At 43.6% G+C, this 23,085-nt stretch overlaps 3 protein-coding genes across 3 annotated transcripts; 1 reads left to right on the top strand and 2 right to left on the bottom strand.

Annotated features, from left to right (window-relative positions):
• LOC100826679 (histone H3.2) lies at nucleotides 1-725 on the bottom strand. Its single transcript, XM_003575046.4, has one exon. The coding sequence runs from the start codon at nucleotides 618-620 to the stop codon at nucleotides 210-212; it is 411 nt and encodes a 136-aa protein (XP_003575094.1). The 5' UTR covers nucleotides 621-725; the 3' UTR covers nucleotides 1-209.
• Nucleotides 726-7,672: 6,947 nt separating this feature from the next.
• On the top strand, nucleotides 7,673-10,756 carry LOC100828312. The gene is made up of 5 exons (XM_003575053.4): nucleotides 7,673-7,919; nucleotides 8,045-8,090; nucleotides 9,125-9,209; nucleotides 10,162-10,251; nucleotides 10,369-10,756. Exons 1-5 carry the CDS (start codon nucleotides 7,673-7,675, stop codon nucleotides 10,399-10,401), a joined length of 501 nt encoding a protein of 166 aa, XP_003575101.2. The 3' UTR covers nucleotides 10,402-10,756.
• Nucleotides 10,757-13,016: 2,260 nt separating this feature from the next.
• On the bottom strand, nucleotides 13,017-14,569 carry LOC100846518 (RING-H2 finger protein ATL74). Its single transcript, XM_010237207.3, has one exon. The coding sequence runs from the start codon at nucleotides 14,200-14,202 to the stop codon at nucleotides 13,498-13,500; it is 705 nt and encodes a 234-aa protein (XP_010235509.1). The 5' UTR covers nucleotides 14,203-14,569; the 3' UTR covers nucleotides 13,017-13,497.
• Nucleotides 14,570-23,085: the final 8,516 nt, after the last annotated feature.

Here is a 23,085-nt window from a genome sequence, read left to right as displayed (position 1 = left end):
TTGGTGAGAACATAACAAAGTAGCATTGCATTTCCTTCTCAGATAAGTCAGAACCATTACAGCAACACAAGATAACAGGCAGGTTACCCATCTAACACAGCGGTACGCACACATCTCATATTCCTACGAACACAACCCATAGACATGGCAAGAACACAGAAAAGAAGCAAGGATCCTAGCGGTCAGCAGAAGCTCCGTCCACAAGGCCTCTAAGCCCTCTCGCCCCTGATGCGGCGGGCGAGCTGGATGTCCTTGGGCATGATGGTGACGCGCTTGGCGTGGATGGCGCAGAGGTTGGTGTCCTCGAAGAGGCCGACGAGGTAGGCCTCGGCAGCCTCCTGCAGCGCGGAGACGGCGGAGCTCTGGAAGCGGAGGTCGGTCTTGAAGTCCTGCGCGATCTCCCTGACGAGGCGCTGGAAGGGGAGCTTGCGGATGAGGAGCTCCGTGCTCTTCTGGTACTTGCGGATCTCCCGCAGCGCGACGGTGCCGGGGCGGAAGCGGTGCGGCTTCTTGACGCCGCCGGTGGCCGGAGCCGACTTGCGCGCAGCCTTGGTCGCCAGCTGCTTCCTCGGCGCCTTGCCGCCGGTGGACTTGCGCGCCGTCTGCTTCGTGCGGGCCATCGGGGACAAGGAGGGAGGGCGCTGAGGTGACTGGAGATTGGATTGGAGGAGGATTTGGAAATGAGGAGGCTGATTTGGGCGTGATTTGCGTTTTTGGGTTTGGGTGGGTATTTGTAGCGGAAGGGGAAGCGGCAAGGCCGGCGGAGGGCGGAAATATTTCAGAGGTGGGCGCGGGAGACGTGGAGGGGTTGGATGGAGATGGACGGTGACGATGAGGTGTGATTGGACTGGCGATCCGCGTGCAAGGGGTTGGTGCGATTCTATTGGCAGTACGAGGGTGGAGAAGATCGTGGGTCCCACCTGTACGAAGGAGTTGCCGCGTTTTGTATTCTGATGGAGAAAATGAATCGGCCGCGGGGGCAAGAGCGCGGGCGGGAACGGGGAAAATGGAATTCCTGGCGCGCTTCAATCTTGGGCAGCCTATTTTGTGTTTTTCCTTTTCCGGTTCATATACGAAATTGGAATGATTTCTGTCAACAAATTTATGCTATTTCTCCATCCAATAAAAGATGTCTAAATTTTGACTAAATTTGAATACATCTATATATATTAAGTCATGTCTAGATACATTCAAATTTTAGCAAACTTAAAACATCTTTTGTTGGACGGAGGAGCTATGTGTTTTGTAATATAACATATGGAGTAATAAACATGAAAAGAGAACTTTAGTATTCCCTCCGATCCAAAATAAGTGTCTCAAGTTTGAACTAAGTCTAATTCAAGGCTAGTTCAGAACTGCGACACCTATTTTGGATCAGGGTTACTACGATGATAAACTTTTTTTTTACCAAGATTAAATGTTAGACTTCACCGGTGTGAGAACTCTTTCCATGGCCCTCCAAGCAGGGGCGGAGCCAGGATTTCAATAAGAGGGGGGGAGGGGGGGCGAACAAGAAAAAATATACAAGACATTTTTTTTCAAATAACCGAGATGCCCGTGCGTTGCAACGGAACAACAAAATAAAATGATAGACTCGAAGATATGCATGTGCGTTCGTATTTCCAGGAATAGCAACTTAATTCGTCTTGCTGGGAAAGCCTATGCATAGTAACTTCAATTTATATTGCACGGAAATTTAATATGCGGAACCGATAAATATTTGTTATTTTATTGGCATATGTAGTTGTTATGGTAACAATATTATGAATTATCTGTTATTTTTATTTAAAGTTTAATATGTGGAACCGATAAAGATTTGAACGTGCAAACGGCACATAAATGCATCACATAACAGGACTACATGAGTATGCTTTTTTTTTATTTCAGCCTATAGATTGATTGTCACAGATCAAATAATTTAACCTATTCACAAAATAAATAAAAACTCGCAGAAAGAAGTATGTTAAATGTTAATGTGCTGATGTCATGCTGCTGTCAGCACATGCAGATGGCTACAACTCCTCAGCCGGATCGGTAATTAGCAATTTGTATCGTGACTGGTTCGGCTGCCTGACGCTAGTTCTAATTAGATATCGACTTTTATTTGTCAAATTAATCTTGACGCAACGATAACTTTAACTTTGATGTAATTTTCACCATAGAATTTCGGCTACTTCAATATGGGAAAGTTTGATAGACGATGGTAAAGGAACCGTCCATGTTTTTTAGATAGGTATAGAGAAGAGGATATCGAAAAAGACAAAAATATACAAGACATTTTTTAAGTCTAAGACTACCAAGCTCAATTTCATAGCTAAAATAGCAACAAATGTCTGACAAAACAAAAGAAACTAAATTTCAACGAGGTTAAACTTAAATTTACGACTGCCAAGCTCGATTTCATAGCTAAAATAGCTCGCTCGATTGTTGCAGTTGACACCGGTAGAGCTATGATCAATCGCAATAACCTATCACCGTTGAGTACACATCAGATTTACCTATTTTAGCTAGTCAATCGGGATCCAAAAATATGAGCCATCTCCCAGGGAGCTGCAGCTCTGCAGCGTGCACATGACGATTTGAATTTTAGAAAATTGGAAGAGGAAGGGAGGGGAGGTGACGGCAGGAAGTTGAACGCCGACGCTGCCGAGATCTTGAGGGCATGAGGCGCACGCAGCCAACCTGTGGGTTTTGTTTTGATTAGAAATGAAACTGTGTGTTTATTATTACCAGAGGGCATGAATATATACAATACGAGGGGATGCCAAGGCATCGTTACAATTTGTGAAGACACCTTTACGAACAGTTGTGTCCCAAAATTTTGTACAATCCTAACCGCTAGCACTTGATTAATTAATCACTGATACAAAATGCTAATCCTAACTGCCAATGGCTACTCGGATGGATGCAGCGGTTCACAACACTCCCCCTTGTACAAACATCAACTCTTGAGTTAGACATTGTCTTGATAATTCCTCGTATAGTTTGGGTAATAATAATCTTGAAAAAACTCCTTTGAAAAACCCTGTGGGAAAAATAAGGAGAAATATAGAAAATAATGATATACCATGGAAAACTCCTTTAAAACCCTATGGGAAAAATATAAGGAGAAAACGATATGGTATATTGATATTGTCTCATTAAAAACCTATATGAGAAATTGATTTTGAAAAAAAACTCATAAAGGAAAAGAGTACAATATTAATCATCTGATGGTAATTTATGGGTTATTAGTTCAGAAGATTTTCTCCCTCTGAACTTTGCAAAATTCTAAGTCGTCTCATACCAAGTCCATGAATACATTTTTCGAATGTAGATGTTGGTAAAGACTTAGTGAACAAATCTGCTAGATTGTCACATGATTTGGTTTGCAAAATATTAATTTCTCCACTTTTCTATAATTCATGAGGGAAGAACAGTTTAGGAGCAATATGTTTTGTGATATTACTTTTTATATAACCCATATGCATTTGATCAATGCATGCAGCATTATCTTCATAGATAATGGTTGGTGATTCTAATGAACCAATATCACATGATGTCTGAATATGATTTATCATTCTGCGAAGCCATACACATTCTCGTGAAGCTTCGTATAAAGCGATTATTTCAGAATGATTAGTGGAAGTTGCTACCAAAGTCTGTTTTGTTGACTTCCATGAGAACGCAGTTCCACCATATAAAAATACAAAACCTGTTTGTGATCTGGCATTGTGGGGATTAGATAGATAGCCAGCATCCGTATAACCAACCATAGTCATGTCTTGATTTTTCTGATAGAACAAACCAAGATCTTTTGTGCCATGCAAATATCTAAAGACGTTCTTTATTCCCGCCCAATGGCGTTTAGTTGGAGCTCCACTGTGTCTAGCAAGTAAATTTACCGCAAATGCGATGTCAGGTCGAGTGCAATTTGCGAGATACATTAATGCACCAACAGCACTAAGATATGGGAACTCAGGTCCTAATATCTCTTCATTTTCATCCCTAGGTCTAAAAAGATCTTTATTCATATCGAGAGATCTAACGACCATGGGTGTTTTGGATGGATATGATTTATCCATGTTGAATTTTTCCGAAACTTTCTGGATATAGGCAGGTTGATAAACAAGAATTCCTGAGGGAAGGTGCTCAAGTTGTAGACCTAAGCAAAATTTGGTTCTACCCAAATCTTTCATCTCAAATTCCGTCATTAAATGATTACGTGCTTCATTTATATCTAATGTACTTCCAATGATGTTGAGGTCATCAACGTACACCGAGATGATACAAAAACCTTTTGAAGATTTCTTTATAAATACGCACGGACAATCGTCATTATTTGAGTAACCTTTCTGAATAAGGAACTCACTTAGTCGGTTATACCACATTTTCCCCGACTGTTTTAAGCCATAGAGTGACTTTTGTAATTTTACACAATACATGTTGCGATCTATTTTTGGATTCGGAATTTTAAGTCCATCAGGAACTTTCATATAAATATCCGCATCAAGTGACCCATATAAGTATGCGGTCACTACATCCATTAACTGTATTGATAAATTCATTTGTACTGCCAATGATATTAAATATCGAAACATTATTCCACTCATAACAGGAGAGTATGTATCATCGTAATCGATGCCAGGTCTCTGCGTAAACCCTTGTGCTACAAGCCTCGCTTTATATCTCACCACCTCATTGTTTTCGTTTCTTTTTCGAACAAAAACCCATTTTGCTCCCACGGGGAAAACCTTTCGAGGAGTAGGCATTACTGATGAAAATACCTTCCTTTTGTTAAGCGAGTGTAATTCTGCCTCAATAGCTTCCTTCCATTTAGGCCAATCTGAGCGCTTGAGGCACTCTTTCATAGATTTAGGCTTTGGATCCAGTTGAAGGGTTTTAGCTATTTTCGAGGAGAAATATATGTCGACAAGCGTAGTCTTTCTATTGTATGATTCTCCCGAATCAATATAATTTGTGGATATTTCTTTAATGGCCTCAGGTTCCATGTGATTTCCCTCAACAATGGAATCTGGGTGTTTCGATGTCCCAACATTTAGATTTGTGCGCACATTTATGTTGGGGTTTTGATGTTGAACATCTGGTTGGTGTATATCAACTTCAGGTTGATTTGCATTTACTGTTGATTTTCTTTGTTTCCGCGGAGGCTTCAGAAAAGTCTTATCCTTTGTTTCCAGATTTCTCCCCCTTTTATTTGCATTTGGGAGATGAGTGGTTTTAATTGGTACCTCTACTCGTTCTGGTGCATTGACTGCATGAATATGTGATTTAGTGACACCTTTATGGTCAGTAAATGCGTCTGGCAGGTTGTTTGCAATGTGTTGCAAATTTATGATCCTCTGAACTTCAGATTCAGATTCTTTAGTATGTGGATCTAAGGACTGAATGCCTGTAACATTCCAATCTATTTCTTGGCATTCTTTGTGGTCTGATTCTCCCCCTAATGCCGGGAAATTGTCCTCATTAAAAATTGAATCAGCGTATCGAGCCGTAAACGGGTCCCTTGTTAGGGGTTCTAAATATTTGATAATTGACGGAGAATTATATCCCACATAGATCCCTAATTTTCTGTGGGGGCCCATAAATGTACGCTGCGGTGGTGATATCGGTATGTATACAGCGCAACCGAATTTTCGCAGATGGGAAATACTTGGCTGATTGCCATGTACTAGTTGAAGCGGGGAAGTTGAATGATATGCAGATGGTCTAATTTGAATTAGATCAGCGGCGTGTAAAACCGCATGTCCCCAACATGACGTTGGTAGATTGCAGTTCTGTAATAATGGTCTGGCAATTAATTTCACTCTTTTAATTAAGGATTCAACAAGTCCATTTTGAGTATGAACATATGGTACCGAATGTTCTAGATTGATACATAGAGCCATGCAATAATCGTTAAATGCTCGTGAAGAAAATTCAGCGGCATTGTCCATTCTAATTGTCTTGATCCTGTGTTCAGGATGGTTCGCTCTTAATTTGATAATTTGAGCAATAAGTTTTGCACAAGCATGGTTGTGTGTGGATAGTAAACACACATGTGACCATCTGGTAGATGCATCTATAAGTGCCATGAAGTACCTAAATGGTCCTGTTATAGGTTGTATTGGACCACATATATCTCCTTGAATTCGTTCAAGGAAATTGAGTGACTCATTTTTTATTTTAAGATGAGATGGTTTCAAAATAAATTTGCCTGTTGCACATGCGGTGCATACAAAATCTGATGATTTGGGAAAAGATTTATTTGGTAAATTATGACCAACAGAATTGTCTATAATTTTTCTCATCATCCGTATACCAGGATGACCAAGGCGATCATGCCATGTCTTGTATTTGTCAAGATTTTGAAAAAATATTTTATATGCAACATGTTGTACGGGTTTAATATATGTATAATATAATCCTGATGATAGTCTCGGATCCATTGTTTTTTGTTAAATACAAATATTAAGTATTGTCCTTTGTTGTTTCCAAATGGAAATTGTTGGCGTGCTTGATAACGTGTTTTGATTAGAAATGAAACTGTGTGTTTATTATTATCAGAGGGCATGAATATATACAATACGAGGGGATGCCAAGGCATCGTTACAATTTGTGAAGACACCTTTACGAACAGTTGTCTCCCAAAGTTTTGTACAATCCTAACCGCTAACACTTGATTATTAATCACTGATACAAAATGCTAATCCTAAGTGCCAATGGCTACTCGGATGGATGCAGCGGTTCACAATAGGTTTTTCTCAGCTTGTGGGCTCTTGGTCTTTCTTGGGTCCTTTCCTGGATATTTAGCATTAGTCTAGTAATTAATTAGTTCCGGCCATTATTAGCATCTAAGCCTGCACAATTAGTAGTAGGATGCACTGCATGTCCATAGGGGGCGCGAAGCATTGGGGGTGGTCTGACCCTGCTCGCTCCCCCTGGCTCCGCCCCTGCCTCCAATCATATTAACTGAATCGTTTAGCTTCCATACTAACCTTAGTACTCAGATATCTGTTTGAACAGAAAATATAAAAAATATCATCGGATCTATCGAGTGCTCGCATTAACTCCATCATCACGTTCATCTCGCAGTGCCGCGTCTTTGCGGTACCACTGATTGCGCCGCCGTCGCTGTGACCCGTTGCTGTAGCCACAAAGCCGTCTTGCCGCAACGTCGCTCTTTGCTATGGCCCCGTCGTCAACTTGCTCTAATGCCCATGTCACGACCCAACCTGCTCCCCTTCTTCCGTCGGAGCGGCCGCTCCCATGCTTGTCCTCGCCACGGGAGGTGTTGGTGTCGAAGAAGAAGTGGTTAGTGGATTTTTATTTTGTTTTAGATGTTGCAAATGGTGTCTGCAAGGATGCATGTGTTTTGCTACGTACACAATGGCATTACGTTGAATTTAGGTATTCTGTAGAGGGTTTGTTTTGATGCTGCAAATTGACATGATTCGATTATTTTCGGAATGAGTGTTGCAACAATGTTTCAAACGTAGAAAAAAATGTTGCACATGAAATTTTGATGTTGCAATGATCGAACAAACTAGATCCGGCATTTTAGTTGAATGCCGCGGCTAAAGGAGGCGGCGGATGGGGGATCACCAAGTGTCCTTTTTTTCTCTAAGGACCGCAGGAAATGGAGTTTTTCTTCTATCTTCCTTTTTCTAGATTTTCCTTTTTGTAAGGGCCGATGGAGATTTTAGTACGTATGAAAAAAGAAGTTTTAGGTGTCAAGCCCAGTGCGTCTAGAGGGCCTAAGTTAAATCAGCAGCCAACTATTTTGTGGCCCGAAGACCAGGTCGGCCCGAATCAGCCCAACATCATCCTCAACCTCCAGAAGCTTCGTCTTCACCTCCGCGTTGCTCGCTTGATCTCCATCCCTCGCCCATATTCTCGCCGCCCCACCTCCGACATCGCCGTCCTCGTCTCTCACTCCGGTAAGCCACCGCCTTCCTCCCAGATCCGAAATCCATCAGCAATTAACCTTCTTCGCGGTACTCGATCCCCTTCCTTTTTTACCAATTTCGTTTTCTCTGGTGCTAATCGCCGTCGTTTTCTGCAGTTGGAAGCGGGATCTTTCTTGGATCGCCGAGAAGCGTCGCGGACATGTGAGTGATCCGGTTCTATCCAGTTTTATCGTCTCGTTCATCTGTCCGCAGGCGTCGCTCGTGGGTCGAGCAGATCGCTGCATTGGGGTGGGTGGGGATCCGTACGCCACGGTTGCTGTTCACATAGTCATATGATTCTGTTGCGGATGCTCGAATTAACCGTGAATTCTGTAATATGCCGGTGAGGCGTAGAATCTAGCGTTAATTTTCTGGGCCTGAACGCGTGTCACGAATCTGATGCAATACAACCATACATGGCTGCTGGTGCCTCCGTGCTAGGCAGGAACAACGGGCTCATAAGATTTGCCTTATCAGGTCCGAAAAATCAAGGCATGGATGAAATAAAGAATTGTGAAATTGGCACTAGAGGGTGTTGAGGTCCCTTCATGTTTGCTTGTCTGGTCCCTAGTTACATAGCTGATAGCTCTCGCCTCAGATTTTCAGTTCAGCGTGAGTTGAGGTGTTATTTTGTGACGTTTACTTCTGCTGCAAATAGCTGCCAACAAACTTATTTTGGGGGGAAAGAAACCAAATAATGATTATGCTGCAAATATTCGAAGCAATGTCAGCCTCTTCAAAAACTTCAGTTTAGGCGTTTCCTCATCTGATGTATTATGTACATAAGTCGGGTACGTAGTTGATTCTAACGGCCTTGAACTTCTCATGCTTCCGAATCCCGAGTTATGTGGTTCCACTGCAACTATAACCAGCCTTGATAAAGTGCAAGCGACGTAAAGATTTCTTTGTGCATCCATGCTTTAACCTGTGGAGATTGACTGACACATTCCGAAACCAGATGGTGTCAGAAGTTTGTGATCCAATGTATGTGAGCTTTGTATATTCTTTTTTAGTTTTATTGAAATTTGTGGTTTTGAAGTTCCTGGTAATTTCTCTTTGGAAGTGTGCAGTACTGTAGTGCCTCAAATAGTTCTTTATTCATAACATTGCCTATTTCTATTTGTGGCAGTTATGTAATGTAAGAGTTCCAAGTCGTTTTGCTCTTACTTTATCTATGATCTTGCATTGTATTTCAGGTCGGATGAGGAGGTATCTGACCCAAAGGCGCTCCTAGAGGATCGTTCCAAGGCTAAGTGTGTCTCCCAGTGGTACGAGTATCAGGTAATGTGCTATTTTATCTGTTTGTAAATATATGATTCGTATTGAGCTTGATATATACAGTACACACAGGAATTTGATTACATCTCCAATAAATTATTAAGCCAGTGCACATCAGCACCATTACTGGATCTGTTTTTACTCGTTTTGTTTAGGTGTTAAGTCAGAGTTTGCTATATGAAGTTGTACTTCTGATGATATGCTTGAAGTATGTGTTTGTAATTTGTCTGTTGACCTCATGTGTTAACATTGAATAAATTTTTGTACTGAGCTAGTTTTTACAGTTTACATAACAAATTGTTAATATTTGAGTAAGATGCACTGGAAATCCTAATAGTATACTAGACGTGTCAGATTAGTCTTAATAGTATGCAAATGCATATATTTTTTTTAAAGTATATAAGTGAGCCGTTGCTGCAGGTCGTATCCAAGTCAAATCAGCACTGATTTGCCCATGTGGCATGTTGACCGCTGTCATGTAGGCTGAGGGTCCATGTAGACCAACTGAAAGGCTGAGAGTCCATTGCAGGCCATTGAGCCTAATCCAAATATGCAGCTTGCCACGCTGCCATGGCAAGCGGCTATTGATCCATGCTAGGCTAGTATGCACATTTCATTGTCTTTTAGGCAGCCTGTGTGGATAGCGGTCAACCTGCCACACATGCAAGTTAGTGCTGATTTGGCCCAGATAGGACCTGTGATGGCTCACTTTTTTGGGGGGACTTAAATATGCACTTTCGTAATACTATGACGAACTTGACACCCCAAATATACTATTAGGACTTCCGCTGCATATTACTCTTATTATCCGGCTACTGTTTTGGGTGTTTTGTGCTCGTATTGATCCGGATTGAAGAATTGCTTCTTGACTGTTCAAATGGATTATTCGTTTGCTGAAAACATGTTCTTCTGTTACCACTGGAGTGAGATCTTATGTCATTTATGCTATGCATAGAAATGCGTTAAGAGAATTGAAGATGATGAGACCGGACAGAAGCACTGTACTGGCCAATACTTTGATTACTGGAAATGCATTGACAAGAATGTGAGTGCTCCCTGCCTGTTTAACTCCTATTTGTGTGCCTGTTTGTCTGGGGAACCAGTTGTTTCTTTGTTTAGTACTTTTGCCATACAGCTTATGTTTATTACTTCTACCATGCAGGTTGCTGAGAAGCTCTTTGATAGCTTAAAATGACAAGGAAATTGTTCTCTCTCGCTACTTTTTACTCTACAGTGGTAATAATCATATCACCTGCACGTGCTATAGACAATTCAGATGCTTATTAATATAATATGTAAGAAAAGTTTTGCCTGTCGGGTAACACGGCAGTTTTTCCATAGCCAGTTTACATTTTGTTGCTGCCAGAGGTATTGTTGGCTCCGGATAATTTTGTTGTTCTCAGTTGAGATATTGCCAAGAGTGTGACTGAGCACTAAATGCTGCCATTGATATTTTTCTATTGCTTTTTGTGGTTCCTTTTTTATGCGTATATGACCATATATCTGGATCTGTAAATTAAATGGGAACTGAATGACAACTTGCGCTGCTACTAGGTGGTGTAATTGCTTGATGACTAAAATAATATGAAAATGTTTTTGTTTGTTTGTTTGTTATGGACGTTAAACACGTTGGGCTCAGATGCATAAACCACTCCGAAGTATTTTCATCATGACATTGATGCCACATGTGGGTGCTGTAAAGAGCAGCTTGCGGTTGATATTACTTATGGATGTTCCTTGCCCTTCCATGACCATGAATAATGGGGGTACGGGATCTTGCGTGGTGATTAGACTCATCTGGTCCATGTGCTGCATGTTAACAGCAGCAGTGCAATAGGCGTGCAGGGGAGCATCCATTCAGCACTGTTTAGATGTTTAAGGTCTGGTGAGGTAAAATTCAAGTCCTGTTTTTGGTGTGTGCCTGTTTGTCGTCAGTAGGTAGAGACGTCTCTTTTATATCTTTGTCATGGAGTTGTCTGGTACATTTTTGAAAACAGTAAAATTGAGTCTGATGTTACCTGATTGTGTCTGATTCCAATGGTCAATGTCTAGTTTGGTTTAGTTCTCAGTCACCTGGTGAGTGTCGTGTGCCCTGTGTACCGCCATGGCGACAACTGACAAGAGGTCACTTGTAGATCGGTCGACGCGGAATGTCAAATCAGTTATATCCTGTGCCTGCCATATTTTCGTGATACATCTCACATGGGGATAGACCTGGTGTTGTTTTCACACCTTTGTTGTGAATTGTGATCGTTGTACCTTGCATTGTCTGTTTTGTAAGGAAAGCAATGGTGTTTGCAAGCTGGAATCTAATTTATTTGTGGTTTCCCTTTGTGTTGAAGAGCATATCAGTATTATATATCTTGCACTTCAAAGTTTCAGAAAAAAGAAGTTCATAAAGTATCGTGCTTGAATTATTCCCTGATCAATATTGTGAAAATACTTAGTTTTAGCTGGAGTGGAAAATTATGGAATTCTTTTGGGTAATATCATTGGTACTACTTGCATTGGCAGGTGTTTTTTGGTACAAATTGTAGTGTATAAGGTCACCTTCCTCCTAAGCTAAATTTTGTGCCATGCTATTTGAATTTACGATGAAGTTGATCACGTGATTATTCAAAACAGTTCTACATATTTTAGGTGTGGTAATACTGCTTATCTCTTTTTTATTGTTTAGCTCGTGTGCTTGTTTCCAATTTCCAGGTCTACTTTTGTAGGAAAATAATTTCACCAACAACTTGCGTGGTGATTTTTTGGTAGTCCGTAGGCTCACTGCTCAATTAGCTCGTGTTCTTCATGTTCCGATTACATGACGAAATTATCATCCCAAAAGCTCGAGAACCAGTGGTGGTGGTTTGATGACTAGATATGCATGTTGATGCGTTGAGCTGCAGCCTGCAGAGTAGTTTCCTAGGCCAAGATGCGGCGTCCGTGTCATCCTCCAAAACGCAAACATGAGGTTTCTTGTGCCCATTGTCATGGGGATCTATCCCTCTCAACTCTAAAGATCCAAGTCAAGTGATGGAACCCTGAGCACTAGCAGGTCCAACCTACATGAGATTTCCACCCTTTTATCCATCCACGAATAGTTACCGATTGGGTAACGCAGCGGCAGTGCTACAAAGTAAAACCCGTTGCTGCTCTCCCATGATTAGTTCTCCATTTTGGATCGCAACTTGCGTTAGCCTATGCTTTTGGACTAGCGGCGGGATGAGAACGGAGTAAAGTTGCCAGCCGCGCAGAATTGAAGTTGTCATGTTCACACGCTAAAGCTGCCATTCCAAACTAAACTTTCGCTCCCTAGTCTTCTAACGGGACGGAGTAAAGTTGACATCCGTATGCTATCTTCACAGACTAAACTTGTAACTTTACATAAGTAAATTTGCTACCCCACAGACCTAAAGTTGTCGCCTCCCAAGACACGTGGCACAATCCCAGCGACAATATTTCCGATCGGATGGCCAACCGAGCGTTTGCTCCGAGAGACTAAAGAGCGAACGTTCGCTCGTTATAAATCCCCGTAGCTTGCTGAAATTTATCGCCTTTGGACGCATGGCTAGCTGCCGTTTACTCGGTCAATGCCCAAAAAATTTGTGTATCCGGCGAAATACACATTTACCATCATAGGATTTTGCTAAAGGATCGTGAACTCTTCACGGCGTCTATTTTTCTGAGCATTTTTTAGCATAATTCTTCCCCGCGTCTATTATTCTGAGCATTTTTTTAGCATAATAACTCTTCCCCGCGTCTAATTAGCATGTTGCATACTTTGTGCTAATCTAGATGTCAAAAGTGGTGCAAATCACATCGTGCATCCTAAACCACCCAGATTTAGCTGATGTGATATCTTTCCGCCTGCCAATTACGTCATTTTCTTCCCTCTAACATGTTTGCCAATCAACCCTAACCAACATGCCAAAACTCATGGTGGGGTAGCCACGGCGTACACCGTTTTGGAGGGAAGGCACATGGTTTCTCGGTCGAGGGTTTGCCTCAATCAGATCACGAGAAGGATTGATCGAGGACAGCCTTTTCCTTTTGTCAGAACCCTCGAGGAATTAACTGTTTCGTATGGAGTTCTTGCATCCTGGACCTGGAATATCACGATCAACTGCGATGTTTAATTTGGTTCACCGACCTTTTGCTCTGAGCCGTTGATTGTAGAAGAACCCACCTCGACCCATGTGAAGCACGCACACCTTGATTTCCAACAAGGGGAGACTTTTACTATACTTACAATGCATGCAGTCCCATCTCCTAGTATGGAACGATAAACTGTACAGAGACGGACCTAAAAATCATAGGAAGTGACGAAACCTTCCGGCCGGAGTGGCACGAGGAACGACCGGCCAGGCGCGGCCTCGGCACAGCTAGACGTCTTCCGCTGCGCGCCCAAGAGCGGCTGGCGGCACGTGGGGCAGGTAGAGCGGGCGAGGAGCCAGCGGTCGACGCAGCAGACGTGGAAGCCGTGGTTGCACTTGGGCAGCACCCGGACGCGCTCCCCGGCTTCGAAATCCGCCAGGCAGATTGCGCACGACGGGCTGTCCGCCCCCGCCGACGCAGAGGCAGCAGAGTACACCAGCGTCGGCATCGCGCGCAGCGCCTTGCGCCGCATCCCGGCCTGCGCCGCAGACCCCAGCTGCCGCTGCCGCTCCTGATCCCCCGCGGGCGACGAACTGGACAGGACCGCCCGGCGGCTCGAGCCGCTGCAGCGGAGCGCGCACCGCACGATGGAGTTGAGCCCAAGCGCGCAGATGAGCGCGCACAGGAGCACGGCCAGGATCATCACCACGTTCGCGTCGAAGCTGCTCCCGGTCCCGGTCGCGGTCGGGACCCCGCCGCCGCTGACGTCTCCAGCAGACGCCGGTGCCTCCTGTCCGGCGGCCACCACCGCCTGCTGGTTCTCCCTGTGGTCGTACATCGGAGCCAGCAGCAGCACCCTCCTCGAGTACGCGTAGTACCCACGCTGCATTCCCTTGCTGCCAGGAGCCTGCATGTTCAATTCCTACTCTTTTATGCCTCGATCTCTGCAGGCTCAAGTATAAAAGTCAAAGCCTCATGTTCTTTATTTTCTCTCGTGTCACCCAGGATGGAATGGATGCGAGTTGACTCTGCGGTTCCTGCAAGTGTGTAGTAGACTAGTTGTAAGTTTCTGTTATGCTGAACCTGAACTACTTAGCTAGCTGTATATATAGATGCAACAACACTAATAACTGAAGGTGATAATGCACGGGTGCTGTGCTGAGGCATTATGCAGGCGGCAGCCAATGGAAGGAGCCGGTGCTTGGTTTGATTAACAGTAGTGGCTTTCTGGGGATCAGAGGGACACTAGCTAGTAGCACCAGATCCTGTCTGCATGATGATTACTACTCCTATAAAGCATAACGAAAAGAGGCCAGCACAAATGCAGTACTGCAGCAAGGGAAGGGATTAGAAAAGGAGAAGACACTGAATAATTTGTCCTTTTGGGAAAAGCCATGTGGGGGAGGCTGCATCTTTGACCTCTGCTGGCTGTCTCGCTTAGTGCTGGTGGTTTATGGCCTAGTGGACTTGGGTCAAAGAAAGTCTCGTCCAGCCAACACAGCAGATGGGCATGGTTTGGGCCTGCAGGGTGGCACACGCTAAAGCTGATCTAATTGCTATACTCCTAAATCCTAACACACATGATATAAATTCTGAACCGTTTCAATCCAATTGCAGTCTCTTTGTTGAAGTCTCGACAATATTTCGTGTTGCAAAAATTGACATCATGAAAAAGATGTTTTCGAGAGATTTCATTGTAATTTTTATGGCCTAAACTTTGTAATTTTTTTAGTCCATAACCCAAAGCACGGTACCTGTAATGGTTGTCGAATTTGATTTAAGTTAGATGTGATTCTCAAAAAAGAATGATATGAATTCTGAAAATTACAACTGTATTAACATGTAATTTTCTCAAGCAAGCTGATAATTTCATTATTTTCTAAAAAATAAAACAGGTTCATAGCAGTTGTAATGCTGTTTATCTGATTCCGCGAGGACTGCTTTTCCAATTCATAGGAAATTTAACATTTTCCTGTGAAATTCCTGCGTTTCAAATAGAACCTTCTTGTATTGCTGCTGGTGCCAAACATTCTTCTCCCTCCAGGGAAAACAGTGGCTGGATCTGGGAGAAGATACGAGTTAAGATCCACTAGTTTGGACAATAACGCACCCTAATCTCTAACATATCATATCTTCAGGAACAATCATGAATGCAGCAAAGTACTGACAAACAATCAGTAAGGCAGTTAAATACTGACAGATGGGCACATTTCTACATAATGGTGTTGCTAATATAACAACTAACCACTCATGAATCATACTGGCATATGCTCAGCCGTCCACTCTGAGTGCACCTGAGTGCCTGAGCCAATCAGAGTTGCAACTCGTGATGTGTCGTTTCTGGCTCTGCTCAGACTTAGACCATCAAAAGCAATCCTACTTTGCAAAGGGCTGGCTAAATCGGTGGTTACTGGTTAGTCAAGGATAAAAGTAACTCTGGACTGTAAAAGTTAAACTATTAACTAAGAAAACAACAGCGCCATGATGAGCTGGTTTGATGCGTTCAATGAAGGTGCAACCTTTAAAGGAAACAGACACCGCAAGGCACAAGGGTATCAGGGTCAGCTTCATCCATGATCTCGCCAAAAGTTTACTCATGTCAATCAATCAATGGAAGCTTTGTTTTTTACTCAGTAAGTTTGCTTATAAGTAGATAGTTCTCAGTTGGCTGAGCCTGAAGGACAAATTCCAGCTGCACCCCTTTGTTTTACTTTCGGTATCTGCGCACTAGCTTAATAACCTTGTCTTGCTAAGAAGTACAAATTCAAAAGACTTGTCTTGCCAAGAAGTACTAATTCAAAAGAACAGTTTGAGTTCTTTCATAAGATTAGCACTACAGATGTCAAATGTGACATCTGAGTGTATCCAGTAAGCTCATAGAATGTCAATCACAAGCAAACTGCACTGAAACCTATTCAGTAACGAAGCTGTTGACATCTACGTGTGAGTTGTTAAACGGAGTAGGATGACGCATGAGCAGATACGATCATGTCACGTCAGGCTAACTAGACTTGCGGTAGAAGTTATAATCCTAACCGAATTGTAAACCCTAAATTGTATGTGTCTATATATAAAAAGTACACGCCTACCCTTGAGAGGCACGGCGATGCACGCCTAACCTTGTTTTTACATGGTATCAGAGCCAATCTGCTCTTTGATCATCCATGGCTCCTTCTTCCCCCGCAGCTCCAACCAACATCGTTCAAACCATCGGCGCTGCAATCACCGTCAAGCTCAACCAGGATAACTTCCTATTATGGAGGGCTCAGGCTCTCCCTGCTCTCTACAGCCTCGATCTGTTTGGCTTTGTAGATGGGAGCAACACCGTGCCGTCAAAGAAGGTTCTAGCGTCCGAGGGAAGTTCAGAGACGGTGAACAACCCTGAGTATGCTGTGTGGTTCAAAACAGATCAATAGGTTCTGAGTGCTCTCCTTGCATCTTTGAACCCATCCGTGCTCGGCCATGTGATGCTGCTGAAGTCATCGGCGAGCGTATGGGATGTACTCACCCGGATGTTCTCGTCACGATCCAAGGCGAAGATCGTGCAACTCCGCACGGCGCTTGTGAAGTCGAAGAAAAGGGAGATGTCCCTTGCTGACTACTACAACCACGTGAAGAAAATTGCTGACACCATGGCAACAGTCGGCAATCCTCTGAGTGATTCAGAGATCATATCGTATATTCTTGCTGGGATTAGTGAGGATCATGAGAATTTCACCACGTCGATATCGGTGATAGCTTCGAAGGGTGGAGATGATTTCACTCTCAGCGACCTCTACGGGCACATGGTCGCGTACGAGGCACGCAACGGCGATCGCGTGTCCAATGGATCTCCTCAGTTCCAACACTCTGCCAACAACGCATCGCGTGGAGGAGGACGCGGTGGTTTTCAGCGTGGCGGCGGAGGCCGTGGACGCGGTGATGGCGGCCGCGGCTATGGAGGAGGTCGCAACTACAACAATGGCGGCGGCTATGGCGGTCGCCAAGGAGGCGACAACTCCGGGCGCGGCAATGGCAAGGAGGAGGACGTGGACGCAACAGAAAATCCACGTGCCAGATCTGTGGTGTCTATGGACACGATGCCCTTCGCTGCTACTCTCGCTTCAACCACGCCATCCAACCAGAGACGTCGAATCGCGCCGCCAACTACTCCAACTCCAACGACACTTCTGAACCAACCTGGATCATGGACTCCGGGGCGACGGATCACATGACCAACGACATGGATCGTCTCCATGTACAGAAGAATTATGAAGGCCACGATCAGATCCAGGTGGCCAATGGTACGCATATTCCTATTTTACATGTTGGTGAATCCTCTTTACCTGGTTCAAATCAATCTGTTCTACACCTGAAAAATGTCTTACACACTCCACACATTAGCAAAAGTCTCATATCTGCAAATAAACGTGCTTTCGATAACAATTGTTCCGTTGAACTTCACCCCTTTTATTTCCTTATCAAGGACCGCATCACGAGGCAAATTCGTCTAAACGGTAGGGCTGAAGGCGGCTTGTATCCGGTGTCACATCCACGCTCTCGTCAAGCACATCTCGCCACTCCATCCAAAGACTTGTGGCACCGGCGTCTTGGTCATCCCACGTCATCCATCGTTCAATCCATCATCTCCACCAATAAATTAGTTTCGTCGTCGAATAAAGAGCTAGTTGAGCATATTTGTGATGCGTGCCAACAAGCAAAAGTTCATCAACTCCCTTATGAGTTGTCAAATAGAGTCTCTACTATTCCCCTAGAGTTGGTCCACACGGATGTGTGGGGACCGGCGGTTAAATCCTCCGGTGGTTTTCGGTATTATGTAAGTTTTTTGGATGATTTTAGCAAGTTTTCGTGGGTTTATCTATTGAAACACAAGTCAGATGTTGAGCATGTCTTTTATCAATTCCAGAAACGTGTTGAGCGATCTTTGGGTGTTAAAATTCTTTCCGTTCAGTCCGATTGGGGAGGGGAATATCAGAAATTACATCGCTATTTTCAGGATACCGACATCACCCATCGCCTCTCCTGCCCCCACACCCACCAACAAAACGGTGCAATCGAGAGAAAGCACCGTCATCTTGTTGAAACCGCCATTTCTCTTCTTGCTCAAGCTTGTGTTCCTCTTCGTTTTTGGGATGATGCTATCCTCACAGCTTGTTATCTCATTAACCGAATGCCTAGTCGTGTTATTCACAACGAGACACCTGTCACAAAATTGTTTAAAATACCTGTTCGGTACGAGGCTTTACGTGTTTTTGGGTGTGCCTGCTGGCCAAATCTTCGACCCTATAACAACCGAAAATTGTCTTTTCGGTCTACCCGGTGCGTGTGTCTTGGGTACAGTCCAGATCATCTTGGGTTCAAGTGCCTTGATCGGTCCACTGGACGAATATATATCTCCCGTGACGTAGTGTTTGATGAAACAATCTATCCATTCTCTGTTGACCACTCCCAAAATTCTCAACCCACTGAAGATTTACTTCTTCTTCCAGAACCAGCTAGAGATTCATCAATGTGTACTGATACGGACTGTGCTACTAATCTGGTTCCCAGTGATGCTGTTTCAGGTGCAGGCGATCATGTCGATCATACAATGCATGGCGAGCATGCTCCTCTTCACGTCGATCATGGGGCACTGGCTCCCGCGGCCCAGGACGACCATGCGGCCCAAGATGATGCGGTCTCAGACACGGCCTCGGAGCCTGCCTTGCCTCGGTCTCCTCCCACACCGGCGTGTGGGCCGGCCCATGGTGCGGATCGTGACTCTCCCGCATCCTCTCCATCTGCTGCCTCCTCACCATCGCCAAGTCCTGAACCTGTACCTGCACCTGCTCATCCTATGCGCACTAGGCTGCAAAATAACAAAGTTCGCCCGGTTCGCCTCTATGATGGATCATCCGATATGACCCGTCCAAGCGAGCCTTTGCGGTTGAACCCACGTCTCATCATGATGCTTTGGCTATTCCTGCCTAGAAAACTGCTATGGATGCAGAGTTTGCTGCTCTCCGCCTCAACAACACCTGGCGCCTCGTGGAACCGCCTCATGGTCATCATGTCGTCGGCTGCAAGTGGGTATTCAAGGTCAAGTAGAAGTCTGATGGCACCATTGATCGTCACAAAGCCCGTCTCGTCGCGAAGGGCTTCACCCAGCGTGCTGGTATTGACTACACTGACACGTTTTCCCCGGTGGTTAAACCCACCACAGTTCGGTTGATCTTGTCCATCGCCGTTTCTCGCGGCTGGGCTCTTCGTCAAGTGGATGTTCAAAATGCCTTCCTCCACGGCGATATCCAGGAGGAGGTATACATGTCTCAACCGCCAGGATATGTTGATCCAGATCATCCTCATCATGTCTGTCGTTTGCAGAAATCACTTTACGGTCTAAAACAGGCACCAAGAGCGTGGTATTCCAAGCTGAGTGTCAAGCTCCAGTCCTTGGGTTTCAAGCCATCCAAAGCAGATATCCGTGGGTTCATTTTCCTTGACCCACGAGTCACCATCTATATGTTGATCTATGTGGATGATATCATCATAGCCGGTTCCTGTCAACAGACTGTAGAAAAGCTCCTGAAGCAGCTTCGTGACTCTTTCGCTGTCAAGGATCTCGGGGAACTCTCCTACTTTCTCGGAATAGAAGTGACAAAGGCGTCCGATGGAATAGCCCTAACTCAGACCAAGTATGCTGCCGATCTGCTTCAGAAAGTGAATACGCATAATTGCAAGGGTAGTTCAACACCAATGTCGTCGTCCGACAAGCTCAGCAAGAATGCTGGCACTATACTCACTGAAGCAGAAGCCTTTGTCTACAGGAGCATGGTGGGAGCTTTGCAATGCATGTGCCTGACACGGCCAGACATTTCCTTCGCTGTAAACAAGGGATGCCAGTTCCTCTCTGCTCCCACAGATGTGCACTGGTCTGCAGTTAAAAGAGTGCTGCGATATGTGAAAGAAACTCTGAAGGTTGGACTCAACATACGACGTTCCCAGTCCACAGAATTAAGCGTGTATACGGATGTAGATTGGGCTGGGTGCCCCGATGATCGCCGATCAACTGGAGGCTACGCAGTGTTCTATGGACCCAATCTGATATCTTGGAGCTCTCGAAAACAACCTACTGTCAGTCGGTCGAGTACTGAAGTGGAGTATAAAGCCATTGCAAATGTCACGGCAGAGGTGACATGGCTGCAATCAGTTCTTCGAGAGTTGGGTGTGTTTCAGGCTCAAGCTCCAATTCTATGGTGCGACAATCTCGGTGCAACTTTTCTCACAGCTAATCCTGTGTTTCATGCTCGAACAAAACACATCGAACTCGATTTTCATTTTGTACGAGAGAAGGTGTCAGCAGGAGCACTGAAGGTGCGGTTCATCTCTACACGGGATCAAACTGCTGACATATTCACGAAGGCCCTTGGCAAGGAGGTGTTTGATCGAATGAAGTACGGATTGAATCTGGTTAGCCCTTGTTTGGATTGAGGGGGACTGTTAAACGGAGTAGGATGACGCATGAGCGGATACGATCCTGTCACGTCAGGCTAACTGGACTTGCGGTAGAAGTTGTAATTCTAACTGAATTGTAAACCCTAGATGTATGTGTCTATATATAAAGAGTACACGTCTACCCTTGAGAGGCACGGCGATTCAATCCAATCTACTGTTTTTACATGAGTCATGATCTTTCCAAGCTGTCATAAAACCCTATCTCATCTCCCTACTTTATGCTAGATAGTGTAGCCCATATAACCAAGTTCAAAAGCTCAGGCCTTTGAGTTAGCCAGATGCACTATCTAATAATCTATCCGGATGTCAGGTCCAGAGGTAGCCCAAGAAACAGAAGATAAAATTAGACGAGTCAGTGCCAGATCCAGACGCTGATCCGATGCTAGGAAAGCGATTGGCAAATTCACATGCAGCATGACAACACAACATGCATATGAGGATTCACAAGTGCCTCAGCCCTCGCACCTAATCTGACTATCCAGGTGAAGTGGAAATCGTAATGGAATAGGCATAGATGTTACTCTCTCCGTTCCATAATTCTTGTCGAAATATTACATGTATCTAGACGTTTTTTAGGAATAGATACATCATATTTGGACAAATTTGAGACAAGAATTATAGGACGGAGGGAGTATATTCTTATACTACCATGATTTCTGAAAGATAAATTAAGGACACAAAATGAGGGAGAACGAAAATGTTAGAATTACTACAGGAATGCCCATGAATGTTAGAAATAGAATCACACCAAAAAGATTTTGAAGATCGTTTATTGACATAGGAGTTGGCATGCTGAACTAGCTCAAATAAAGGTAAGATCCACTGACCACTATACCATTTTAATCTATCTACTCCTAGTTTTTTATGTTATCACAATATCCACCTTGGACATCGCTCGTATAGCAAATTGTATTCACATGTAAACTTTAAAAACATATCCTACCGATATTATGGCTTGGCCAACGAGTAGCAAAAGGAGAACATGGACACGAAGTCAGCAGCTGTATATGACAGCTCGTGCATATGCTTAAAGCTGCTACGATAAATGAACAAACACAATCTATTATGTAGAAAGTGATAACATAACAGCAGCCATGAAAGTGAGATCCCTCAAAAGAAAGCAAGCAGGATCAAATGGCATAAAGGAAACCAAATTATGGAAGTGATACATTAACCTTCCTTGGCCTTTTAACTCATAAGAGTATTTAGCATTCCATCCTTTGCAAAACAGTGTCTTACATTGAACTATTTTTATTTATTATTTTGTCAATGAATGGTGAACTGTTTCCTGGTTGTTGTGAAAAAGAAAAACACAATGCTGATGGTACAAGGCTTCAACAAAAAAATCAAGTTAAATAAAGACTTCAACAGAAAAACGTGCTAATCTAATAAATTCTCAACTATCTTTGCAATAAACAAAACAAACCACAGAGCTTATCCACTTAATGATGCATATCCAAAGCACCTGCTTTTGTTGAGGTTGCAAGATTGAGTCCAGATGATGATGAATATGATATTAGTGCATCCGAGCTTGGGGTCCTATCCGATAGAAAGAATACTCTTTTTGATACTAGTGGCAGGTCAGGATCTCAATTTGGATACACCATGCGAGTCAACTTTGGCCCAAACAAGACCGAGGGGTTGCCAATAAGCATTTGTTTCCACATTTAGGCCTAAATGTTTTTGTCCCATTTGAACGTAATAGAGGAGGGAAACTGCAGAAGTTGGAAGTTCTACCTACCCGGGGAATGTAATCTGTCACTAGGGAAGTAGTGGAAGCTCTACATACCCGGTGAATGTAATCTTATTATCTGATGCTATATTCATGTCTTGCTTGCAACATAACTTCAGTTACGAATGACCGAACTGTGAGAAAAGTTGGCGATGAACCAACTCTGCATTCCCACCACTGCTGCTTCTGAAGCCGAAACTCTGGAATAGGAAGCAATAACTTGTGCATTTCTGAAACAAAATATGAGTATTACTGGAAGGCAGATAATTCATACTACCTCCGTTTCTAAATATAAAAAACCCTATGCTAAAAAAAAGTCCTAATTTTATCTTTAAGTCAAAAATTATCAACATTTAGAACTCTAAATTAGTTTTATTAGATCTGTCATTATATATATTTTTATAATATACTCATTTGGTATTGTAGATCTTAATAGATTATTTTTTATAAACTCCATTAAACTTGAAAAAGTTTGACTCCGAAGAGAGTTAGGTCTCCTTACAGTTAGGAATGGAGGGAGCAGAAGATTACCATACAGTAGGTTGGTTTGTTTAAGAACATAAAGCAAAA

This window comes from Brachypodium distachyon, chromosome 3 (genome assembly GCF_000005505.3).
Source record: "Brachypodium distachyon strain Bd21 chromosome 3, Brachypodium_distachyon_v3.0, whole genome shotgun sequence".
Classification (NCBI taxonomy): domain Eukaryota; kingdom Viridiplantae; phylum Streptophyta; class Magnoliopsida; order Poales; family Poaceae; genus Brachypodium; species Brachypodium distachyon.
This window is presented reverse-complemented; position numbering and strand designations above follow the sequence as displayed.

What these genes read in the sequence shown, in the direction of transcription:
- LOC100826679 (XM_003575046.4), bottom strand. Translation starts at nt 620, where the DNA reads ATGGCCCGCACGAAGCAGACGGCGCGCAAGTCCACCGGCGGCAAGGCG.
- LOC100846518 (XM_010237207.3), bottom strand. Translation starts at nt 14,202, where the DNA reads ATGCAGGCTCCTGGCAGCAAGGGAATGCAGCGTGGGTACTACGCGTAC.
- LOC100828312 (XM_003575053.4), top strand. Translation starts at nt 7,673, where the DNA reads ATGGAGATTTTAGTACGTATGAAAAAAGAAGTTTTAGGTGTCAAGCCC. An exon ending in CGTCCTCGTCTCTCACTCCG is followed by an intron (nt 7,920 to 8,044) that starts GTAAGCCACCGC and finishes CGTTTTCTGCAG; the next exon opens with TTGGAAGCGGGATCTTTCTT. An exon ending in CCCAGTGGTACGAGTATCAG is followed by an intron (nt 9,210 to 10,161) that starts GTAATGTGCTAT and finishes TGCTATGCATAG; the next exon opens with AAATGCGTTAAGAGAATTGA.